The 12,080-nt window shown below is 40.7% G+C and overlaps 1 protein-coding gene across 2 annotated transcripts; it reads left to right on the top strand.

Moving 5' to 3' along the window:
* Positions 1 to 1,364: 1,364 nt before the first annotated feature.
* On the top strand, positions 1,365 to 11,963 carry LOC139463758 (zinc finger protein 346-like). Of its 2 annotated transcripts, none has more exons than XM_071245039.1 (7): positions 1,365 to 1,444; positions 2,252 to 2,373; positions 3,782 to 3,906; positions 4,913 to 5,093; positions 5,877 to 5,969; positions 7,040 to 7,263; positions 8,631 to 11,963. In XM_071245039.1, the coding sequence occupies exons 2-6, from the start codon at positions 2,259 to 2,261 to the stop codon at positions 7,246 to 7,248; spliced, it is 723 nt and encodes a 240-aa protein (XP_071101140.1). In that variant the 5' UTR covers positions 1,365 to 1,444; positions 2,252 to 2,258; the 3' UTR covers positions 7,249 to 7,263; positions 8,631 to 11,963. The 2 variants fall into 2 exon arrangements, with proteins under 2 accessions (XP_071101140.1, XP_071101150.1); XM_071245049.1 differs by having other exon boundaries at positions 3,782 to 3,828.
* The last annotated feature ends 117 nt before the right edge of the window (positions 11,964 to 12,080 follow it).

A 12,080-nucleotide genomic window follows, 5' to 3' on the forward strand; every position in this document is an offset into this window, starting at 1 on the left:
GACTAGGTCGGACTGGGCCAGACTGGGCCGGACGAGTGTCGAGATTACTGACGTGGAGTCACTCGGATCGTCAGTCGTGGTTTACACCAGTTATAAAAACTACGTTGTTTGCCTGTACCGACACTGTAATAAATTATTGTCACTGTCTGCCTATCGTTGACGACATCTACGTAGAAGTGTTTGTTGTTTGTGCACTTTTGTTTTCAGGAATAATTAGAACATGAAGTCTTACTGAAGTGTAGTTTGGATAAATAGATTTATGTGCATGCATGGAGAATCTACCTTTTTAATTTTCGCTGACACTGCAGTCTCAGTACTGTCTGTGTATATGAACAAAAAAACAAAACATTCATTTCGTTCGAAAAATTATTTTGAGTGATTTTGTACATGTTTGAAATAAGGAAATACGGATTGTTGAACTTACGTAGCAATATATTCCAGCTCTCGTAGGGACTCCTGTAAACAATCCGTCCTGCCATGCAGTTCAGTTGTTAACAGCACGGACAACTACCAAAGCCGTCAGGGTGCGATGACATACAATCTGTCAGGTCACACAGTGAAACCTGCCGATCTTCATTTCAACCGAGGGGACACAGGTGGCCCAGTCGTCTACTAAGGTTGCGTAATTAGCTTAGCACAGTTGATCCCTTGGGCACACCAGAAACCGTATGATTGCATGTTGGTTCGAATCCCGGTCCGCTAAGATTATGTTTCTAGGTTTGTCAGCACCATACCCGTGCTCGTGGGTTTCTTTAAAGTGGTAAACGTCGAAGACCTGTATCACTTCTGCCTTTCCTCTCGCATTAAGCTGACACGGGGTGGCATTACTGGAATACTGTTCCAGGCGGCGTTAACCCCAACTCACTCACTCACTCATTTCAGTCGACTATTACGACAAGCATGAGGTGTTGAAGTCCTATGTTACCTTGGTATCCCAACGTAAATTTGAACTGTTTTTTTTTAATTTATTTTTTTAAACAAAACATGACATTTTATTTATAAGGTGTACCACAGATCGACACGCCTATATACAGCAAGGTCGTGGTGATGGCTACTCGAAACTATTCTACAACTATTCTACAGATTAATTCAGTCTTATAACGTCTTTGATATGTGTACGCACGCACGCACGCGCGCGCGCGCAAACACACACACACACACTTAGAGAGAATGTTACTCTTTGTTAGGTTTAAAGGGACTACATCAATCGTTATATTTTAGTCTTTGACGTATTTTAAAAATTGTTTTGGATATTTTAGTCATAAAGCTACTTAGGATTTATAAGTATCGGTAAGTATAAATGAAATAAATATTAACCAATGGCAGTTAAGCAATCCATTATCTCCGCGCTGCAACGAGGCCGGTATTGACTTCCGGACATCAACACATGCTAGGAGATAACACGGAATATTTATCAAAAGCCGCCTAAACTGACGTTTTTACGGTTTGTTCTGTCATGATTTATTTTTCCCTTGTTTTTAATAATCATGTACTTGTGTCTGTTGGTGTGGATCTGTTACTGTGGTTAAGGTTAAATTGTTTCGGGTTATTACGGCCGCCGCAGTGAGATCTTGAGTTGATGGTGCCATTTTTGGTGTTTTAGAATTTGGTTTATTTAATTTTTGTAACCTCATTCCTAGTCCGTACAGTGTGGGCAAATGCAGGATGTACTTATAATATTTCAGGTCGGTGATACCAGCTGATTTAGAGGTGTATTTTGTCCAGCATTATACACACTAACACTACAATTATTATAATTATGAGGCTATTTAAAATATTAAATCCGTTTGGAAGAGTTTGATAACATAATCATATTCGGAAAAAGTGTATGCTGTGTTCAAGGCGACAAAACACACCTTACCAAAATTACTGTTACCATTGTTACAATCTCCATGAACTACCAACTGACCAAGATTGCAGTGTCTACTATTTGTCCTGTCACAGATTTCATAATCACAAAGTCTTTCTCTGATTTCGTTACTAACTAAGTACAGCAATTATTTTTTTCCTGAAGAACACACACACACAAATCAAACGGATCTTTGAACACAATCATACTGAAATATTAGTATGAAATCAGTCTAGGCAGATGCATTCATCTTTATCAGCTGCTACATTTGAGAGCACATAATAAAGAGCTGTGACTATCGTATGTCTATGTTAAAGTATGGGAGTTACGAATGTCGTAGCGTTAAAATCGCTTTGTGCAAGTGGACTCTGAATTATTTGTTTTCCAATCTTGCTGTTCCAGGAGCACAATGTCGACATGTTTAGTGTGCAATCTCACTGTCAATTCCCCGGAACAGCTGCAGCAGCACATGAAGGGAAAGGCTCACAAGAAGAAGATGATGGCTGCAGGAGTGTCTGAAGAGGGTAAGATCAGTTGTCTAGCACAGTGTTTGAAACAGTTTTAAGATCTATCAAGACAGTAGGGCGGGTGACCCATAAGTGTTGCCTGCCCATCTTCACAGTTACCTGCCTACAGACATTATGAATATTGAAAAATCGCAAAAAAATAAAAGACAAATTGTGTCTTGATTCAGTTGAAATAATGTAAACAACGACTTGAGAATAACATCAATTTTCACAGTTTTCAAGTTAGGCTCCAGAAACAAAATACAAACAGATGATGACCATAATATATCTGAATAAAACTGAATACATAAGTAGTCTTAAAATGATCTACCAAACAGTCTGGCAGGTGGAGGAAATGTCATGCAGCATGTCAAGTTACCAGCCTCAGGCATGCAGATCTTTAGGACACTGGTCTAGCATTGTTGTGTTGGCAGAACCATGTTCCGTGCCCCTCAGGGATTGTGGGGATGAATGGGCCCCCAGTATCCCATACTGGTTGTAACAGCTCCCAGTACTCTTATCTTTGCTTATCTAGAGTCTGCTGCTGAGCTCGGTGGTTTGACTGACCCCCTGGTCTCATAACTAAAGACTTTAGAATGGTACTTGCTGACACACACACACACACACACACACACTGACACACACACACACTGACACACACACACACACACACACACACACACACACACACACACACACACGTCGCTCAACACCTTGAAGATGTCTCCCTATAGTGAGTGGGGGCGGTAGTGTAGCCTAGTGGTTAAAACGATCGCTCGTCATGTCGAAGACCCGGGTTCGATTCCCGACATGGGTACAATGTGTGAAGCCCATTTCTGGTGTCCCCGCCGTGATATTGCTTGAATATTGCTTAAAGCGGTGTAAAACCATACTCACCTATAGTGAGTGAGTGAGTGAGTTTAATTTTATGCCGCTTTTAGCAATATCATATTATGCCAGCAATATCAAGGCAGGGGACACTAGAAATGGTCTCCTTGTAATATCTCTGACTGGTGTAAATCAAAATTCACTCCCCCATTCACTGTTTTCTTGGCAGAGTACTCTGTTGCTTTGGTATATCCACAACAGTCATCCCATTTCCAATTCAGTACATGGCTGAAGTAGGGCAGAGTCATGAGGTGGGGTCAGATACAGCATCATTACCTGTATGGTTATTAATAATCAAGTCGTGTGTGCACTAGTGCAAATATCAGTTCACACGCTTCAGCATATTGTGTTTGTAACCCGGACCTCATTTTTGACGTCATTCGAATCTTATTCGGACATAAGGTTTGAATTACATCACACAAGAAACTACATTACAGCTGAACATGCTCAAGGTTGTTGATGTTATTTAATAATTGTGGTTTTCCAAGATGGCGGTCGTGATCAGTACATGTTTCTAAAGCTTTGATATTGTTTCTAGGATCGACAAGTGCAGCAGCAGTAGGCGCAGTTTCACAGGGACAAGAGGTGAGCCTCCCCGATAGCAGCAATGGGGCTCCGCCCACACAAGTATTGCAGGGCGACTCTCTTACCGGTACTAATGGAGTAAGTTCAACTTTAGGAGGGTTGAAGATGTGATGGCCTTTCACAAGACACAGGGTCTTAAGCATTCAAGCACTAACACTTGCTGAAAGTGACTGTGTTGTTGTCAATTGTGGCTTCTTTATACTGAAAGTGAAGCCTTATCTATATCACAGCCACAGTATTTCTCACCAATTAAACTTTCAACGTCACTTTATATATGCAAGTACAGTAAGGGATAGTCCCCATTTACTAGGGCTAGTGAATGTTTCTAACTGCCATCTTCCCAGCCAAGGGATTTTACTGAGTATATACATCCAGTTTCCACCCTTGCTGAACCAAACTGGAATTTATGGGCTCAATCGTAGCGCCACCCATGGCTATTACGAGTTGTCCCTTCTATGTCCCTTCTGACTAAGATCAGATTCAATCTCTCGCTTGCATTTGCTTAAAACAAGATGGTGGTGCCCAGTCAAGACGATCTGATTGTGATCAAAATCTGTATTGTGTTAAAACAGGTCTTACTTTGTGAAATGCTTCAGATCATGTGAGCACCTTGATTGAAAACATGAAAAGATCTGGTATATATCTGTTGACACCGAGTTGGCGGTACACATGTTTTTCAAATCCTGCAATTGACCAAATATACACGTCAGCTTACGAACCGGATGTCAATTTCGTTTTGCGAATTTGATTGGACTATGCATAGACTTGTTAGACTCCATAATTCCAACCTAATTCGGCAAGGGTTGAAGCTGGACTTTTATATAGTCAGTTAACTCCCTTGCCTCGGTAAGATGCTAACTTCTGGTCAAAAAGTTTTCTCCTTATGGTGGGATGTGGAATAACCTACCTTTCCACTCATCACTCGAAAGGCCTGGCTTCAATTAACCACATTGGTACAATATGTGAAGCACATTTCTGGTGTCCCCTGTTGTGATATTGCTGGAATATTGCTAAAAGTGTCATAGGATCCTATTCACTGGCTCACTTTGTAATGCTGTGGTGTGACTTATTATTTCACTAATAGTCTGGCAGTGTGAAGAAGCGGAAGTCTACAGAGGGGGCAGAGGCAGGGATGTGTTCTCTCTGCAACATCGTCTTCAATTCCACCGTGCAGGCCCAGCAACACTACAGCGGCAGCAAACACTTCAAGAGGATGAAGATCGTCCATGGCAACGTAGAGAAAACACAGGAAGAAGGCAGTGGTGGTAAGGGAGATAACCGTGCAATAACTTTGTTGAAAATACAGTTGAACTGAAAATCTAGCTGGTTAACAAACCATGTTCAGCATGTACAGAGTAACAACTCCGGTAAACATGGTTGGATTAACAAGACCATCTACACATTTAATGATGAGGAATACAAATAACCATATACTTTTATACTGTGCTACAGACTCGTTAAATTTATGCCACAAGTACTTAAAACTTAGTCATATCATGAAGAACATCATGATACATATATGCATATATATAAGATAGCTATGTGATAAATCACAAAGAACAATGAAGAATGAAGTCTGCTTTGTTTCATAATAACACATTGTTCTATCTTTATGTCATTTCTTTGTACGGTTTTCAAAAGCTATACAAACTTTGATTACTTTGTTCGTCCCCAAAACAACACTAGACTAGCAATTATTTAATTTTACTGGTCCTTAAGTAAATACACTAGACTCGGACCAGCAGACCAGTGTAAGTGTCAAACACTGCTCACGTTACTATGTTCTGACTAAATGCTGAGGACTAACATTAACATCACAGTGACCATAAGAAACATACGTGTCAAAGTTCACCTCCCACATTCTGGTAATTTCAGAGACGTTTACAGAGGCAGAAATGCATACTTGCAAGTCCCTTGGTAAAAGCCTGGCGAACACTTCTACCACTGATGATATAGTTAAGTGTTTCTGACTGTCATGATACTATTGTAAGAGTAGAAATATGTTGATAGTACATGAATCATACATGTACCAGTGTCTGGTGTTGCAGAAGCTGTGTCTACCAAGACGAGCGGCATGTTATACTGTGGCTTCTGCAAGATACAGGTCAACTCGCAGGAGCAGCTAGACAAACACAGAGAAGGTGGGGAGCAGCAAGCTGCGCATGTGTTGTTAATGTCCCACACAATCAATCCGGTCTCCCAAGTTCTGTACACCTGTAAAATGGTAGCATTCTGTTCTGTTATTCTAACAAATATTTGGCTCTTGGGCAATGAAGTTTAAGATGTATTGTGGCAAATTTGTTTGTTTAGTGCAACCAGGGTCAGGCATTGTATTTATTTCTCAGAGTGAGTGAGTGAGTGAGTGATGTTTAACGCCGCTTTGAACAGTATTTCAGTTATATCACGGTGTGTCAACTTTATGTGGGAGTGAAGCCAGAAGTGATGCTGACGTTTAAAACTTTATGGTGCAGACAAACCTAGAAACATAATTTGGGCAAATCAGGATTCAAACCCACAATCCTAGGTTTCTGGTGTGCCCAAGGGACACAATGCCTTTGCGATGGCTTAGCCATTTGTGCCCCCTTCTCTTCAAGAGGTAAGATGATTCCATGTGAGGGTAGAGGGACCGAGAACATGATTAATGAATAGGTTTCCTTATTTTCCGTCAATGGACATGAATGATTAAAGTACACCCCCAGGGGCCGGGTTAGAATAGGTGGCCTCCACCCCATTGCTGGTTGTAAGACGGGTAGTCAGGGCCGGTGACCTGGCTGATGGCGTTTGGAATGTTGCTAATGTTTTCAATCATTTCAATCCTTTCAATCATCTGTGGAAACAGCTAAAATATTGCTGACTAGGGCATTAAACAACATTCACTCACTCATTTCTTGAAATAGACACCCGTCTTCAGCAACCCATGCTTGCCGTAAAAGGCGACGATGCTTGTCATAACATGATAAGAGGCGACGAACAATATCAGGTGGTCAGGCTCGCCGACTTGGTTTATGCATGTCATCGATCCCAATTGAGTGGATCGATGCTCATGATATTAATCACTGGATTTTCTGGTCCAGACTCAATTATTTACAGACCGCCGTCATATAGCTGGAATATTGCTGAGTGCGGCATTAAGTAACAAACAAAAGTAAAGAAATAGACACAATTTAGACCTTGATCCTGCTTTCACAGACAAGATAACTTTATCCTGCAGGTGCCAAACACAAGAAAAACCTTGAAAAGTTAAAGACAGTGGCTCCAATTAAGAAGGGGAAAGCGACGCCGGACCCTACTGCTGTCAAGGAAAGTGACATCCCGATGACATTACCATCTTTTGAAACATATCTCTCTACAACCTTCGTGAAGGCCAAGGATCAGACCAAGTCCAGTATGCCATCTCTTGACTCCTATCTTAAAAGTTGAACCTGCGGCAGTGAGGTTTGTACTGATATAGTGTGTCATTTCACTGCCTGAGCACTGAGACTGTCGTATGTCCTGTACCTTACAAGGGCTGTAAAACTAAGATGGCTTTTTCAAGATTGCCTCCAGTTTGTGAACAGCTGGGTTTGTACTGGTTCTACGGTTGTGTGCCTAAATCAGCAGGGACCTGATTTCACTGTGTAAGCACTGACTGTCGTACTTCCTGTACTTAACGAGAGCTGTAGAACTGAGATGGCTTTTTCAAGATGCCTGCTAGTTTGTAAACTGCCAGGTTTGTAGATGAAGACTGAACTAAAAACAAGAACCCCCTTTCACAAACTGATCCTAGCACCACGATGATCGGAACTCCTATACTTTAACACAGACTTGCGAGAGTCTTAGTGCTACAGTTGACATGGTTAGACATGTAAGAGTCCTCGGTCCTTCAGCACATATTTTTCACAGGCTGGAAGAAGTCCCTGACCTGCCTCACTTCCCATAGGCTGACAACTGAAACTGAAACACTGTCAAATCACCATCACCAAACCCTATCACCCCAGCTGTAGTTTTGTTGTGGCAGTGATAGTGTGACTCTTTGTTTAACTTGAGACTTCCATCTGTTCTTACAGGAGACATTACTTAATGTGAGTTTGATCATTCCTGAATCATTGATAGTCAGTTTTATACAAGCTAGTACAGCCTTGATTGATCTCATCAGTACTTACAATACCATGTTCACCCATAGTTTCCAATGCCATCAGACCACTTCTGTGGTGTAGTGGATTGAGTGGAAGGTTGGTGGTTCGATCCCCAGCTGTGCCATACCAAAAGACTCTGAAAGATGGTACTTGTTGTTGCCCTGCCTGGCGCTCGGCATAAAGGGGCTAAAACAAGGATTGGTTGGCTCGGACACAGTACACTGTGTCTTAGTGGGGTATTCATTTTAACAAGCAGCATGGTATCTCAGTGGGTTAGCGCTATAAAACTGACATTAGTCAAAATTATCACAAGCAAAAATACCACACCACACTACACACCACTCATGCATGCGTGCACATCACTATATAGGTGCAATAGTCTTGAACGTAACTTTACACCCCATTTCATGTCCCCTTGCCTCCATGGCCATCAATATCTACATTGCGATCTATATTTGTATTCTGGTAAATTACAATATTTGATTTGATTGTGTTTTTCTGGTTGCTTTTGGGAATATTCTAGTTTTAAAAGATATAGGTTTTTATGAATTGTTGATAAGAAGAAAAGACGAGACTCGTGGGTTTACCAATTTATTTTCAGATTATTGTTAAATAGTTTTCCCATGTACAAATTCAACCTCTTGTCATAATTATGGTTCCATACAGATCAACTCTTCTCCTTTCCAGATTTGCAAGATTGTGATATATATTGACTCAAACAAGACTTTGATCGTGCCATTCCTGCAAAATTTTGATGTCAGTGACAAGTTCCAAATGGCTAACCAAGGCAATTAACATGAAGACATGAAGAGTGTGCACAAGATCCCAGGAAACCCAGTAACCACAGATACCTTCAACCTATGAGACAACAGTTACCCAGCTAGTCATGGGGCCACACAGACTGTCAATGCAGTGGTAGTTCTCTAGGGTACCAGACGACCTTCTTGTCTGATGGTATCTCTCCATCTTTGTATTTTGATCTTAGAACAAGATTTCTTTGAAGTATCATGTCGCTGTGTCAGTTTTTCATGAACCCCCTTTCAATCTCACCGGCCCACCACCCTTTGTAATAGATGATTAGTGCATAAGGCTGGTTTGTTGAACAAGTCATCTAAGGCACTGAAATTGCCAGAGTTGCATCCCTTGGACATGCCAGAAACCATTGAGGGTTTCGAATGCAGTCATGTTAAGTTTCTCAAGGCCCAGTGGAATTAATTCAATGCTGGCCTGGTGATCTACTGTTATTTGTGGGGTACTATGGATTAGTTTTCGTAGAGATGGGAATCTGGCGCACACTGGTTTTCCTGTAATAATTTTATTTTCATTTTATAAATCGGTAAGCATTGAACTTGTGGAATACGAATGTAGAAGTATTGATAATCAGTATTAACACGTTTTGGTCAGGGCTAGCAAGATTAGTTATATTTTTAAAGTGACATATTCTGGATGGTGTCAGACACTGCATTTAGCATGTTTAGAAAAAAATATGATTTATACTTTTTAAGACGCATTTGTTCATTTTTTGTTCTGTGCACAAGTTTGCCCTTAATTTTGCAAATTTTATAACAAGGTGTTTTGTATAAGTGTAAACACTCTTTATACAAGAGTGTTCGTTTTAGGGAAATAACTTCAAACCACCTCTTACAACATTTTAAAGATTTTACCTGCTGTCTACATGGTCTACACCAAGTTCTGTAATAAAGCAAGAAATTAAACTTGTTTGACCTTTCATTAATGTATCATGCAAGTTTTATTTCTTGTTGTGCTCATTTGTTGTGCAAACTTGAAAGTGTGACAAACACATAGTTCCATTTGAAAAAACACATTTATCAGGATTGTTGGTTACAAGACAAATTCAATCTAAAATGTATTTTGTTTTCTTGGACTTGCGAAAGTTTTGAGACTGATCAATACGCAAAGACCCCCATTGTTCCGACCTTGCGAAAGACAATACTGATGGCTCTGTCAGCATCTGCAGCTCCTTCCATTCTGACAGTATTCTCATGTCATCTGATTATCAGCTCGCGGGTTTATCAGCCTCGACCACTGCTGCTCGCGGGTTTATCAGCCTCGACCGCTGCTGCTCACGGGTTTATCAGCCTCGACCGCTGCTGCTCACGGGTTTATCAGCCTCGACCGCTGCTGCTCACTGGTTTATCAGCCTCGACCGCTGCTGCTCGCAGGTTTGATGGAAGGGGAACATGTCTCCATGGTCTCCAACCTGCATTAATTTGGACACTCCTGGCACTCTTGGTTACTACTGGCACAGCATTTAACAAACTCACAACACCCAGGAAACTTCCGATCCCTGATAACATTGATTTATCCAAACTTGTTGCTGACAATCAGCTGCATCTTAACGGATGAGAATTGTTTTAACATTCACAAACCAGTGGATGGATTTTTTATATTTTGCCATCATATTCCTTCAGAGTGAATGTTATTTGACTAAGAACTGTGAACCTGATAAATACATTTACTATCTGTGGAGGGTCTTTTAGCGCCAGAAGCATGAGAAGGATGGTGTCTTAATTGTGATGACAAGCTTTTTTGACTGAACATTACTCTTGTATGTTGTATAAGGAGCAAGATCCTCGTTTGTAATTGGTTATATAATTATTAATTTATTACCAGTTTTACCTCCATATTTCAAGAAGACATTTGGAAACCATGCACATCTTTTATATGAACAACTACATTGACTGCCTTTGCTAGTGGTTTATATACATATATATATATAGTTTTGATCGACTAAGATGACATTTTATGACAAATGTTTGGCTGTATCTGCTTGATTCTAGTACCACTCTTTGGGGATTTTTGGTGAGAATTTATTCCTGTTAACTCAAGCTTGTAAGAGTTGACTAAAATAGTCCAGTGCTGATTGCTCACCATGAGCCCTGATTGCTTGCATCAAACACTAATTAGACTGATCATTTACAGGCCACAGTTAATATATAGCCGGAATAATGCTGACTGCAGCATTGAGCATCATTCCCTCGCGTGTCTCACAGTTATGTCAGTAATGCAGATCATACCTTCTTCCAAGTGTTCAAGACTATACAATACATACTCCCTGAGACTTCACTGTGACGATGGGGGGCACGGGAGGCCCAGGGGCCTGTTCCACAAAGCAATCTTAGTGCTATGATTGTCGTAAGCCTATGTTAAAGTATGGGAATTACGATCATCTTAGGGCTAAGATCGTTTTGTGGAACGGGGCCCAGTAGTCTAAAGTGCCACAATTCCCTGTGCAGAGCTGCGTCCCTTGGGCATGCCAGAAACCTATGATTGTGGGGTTTGAATCCTGGTTTGCCTGATTATGTTTCTGGGTTTGTCAGCACCATACCATGCTGGTGGGTTTCACAAGAGTGGTAAACGTCCTGCATCACTTCAGGCTTTCCTCCAACATTAATCTGACATGCCATATTATAACTGGACAACTCTTCACAGCAGTGTTAAACCCATCTCACTCACTCGAAGCGTTCATGTCATGACAACTTATCTTCTCATGCATAAGATCCTACGGTGTATGTGTTGCGTAAGTTTACCCTCTATACATTGTGCTGGGATTGACACCATTGACATCATCAACATCACTTATCATGACATGCATTGATATACAGTAACTAAATGCATTCATCTGTTGATCACATTCTGCACCACTTACTCTTCTATGGTATCTTATAGTTAAGACTACAATATATGCATGTATTGTTACAATGTCAGATATTGTGTACAATAGATAGTTGTTACCATGGTTACTTGGTTATTGAGATAAAAGAATGTGTACTTGAGAAAGAGTACCCGGTAGTAGACTATCGTTGTAGTATTCTGTGAAGTTCTATTCCCTTGACATTTGCCCTAATCTTGTGTCTTGTTAAGATGCTTGTATTCTTGAAGCTTCCCAGACACCTAAATCATTGTTACACTTTATAGCATTAATAGTGTATTAATAAGGAAAGGAAATATGTATCAGATAAATAATCTCATGAACATGATGAAGAGAAATAAACCAAATTTATCCAGATTGGTGTATTTTTTTAAGACTGATTGGATCATGGTTGAGTAAGAGTTTGACATGCTCATGTCATTTACCACTTGCAGATGGACAGACAAGACTAAAGGAGCAGCTCA

The sequence above is a fragment of the Haliotis cracherodii genome, unplaced genomic scaffold (genome assembly GCF_022045235.1).
Source record: "Haliotis cracherodii isolate W230 unplaced genomic scaffold, xgHalCrac1.p SCAF_1, whole genome shotgun sequence".
Classification (NCBI taxonomy): domain Eukaryota; kingdom Metazoa; phylum Mollusca; class Gastropoda; order Lepetellida; family Haliotidae; genus Haliotis; species Haliotis cracherodii.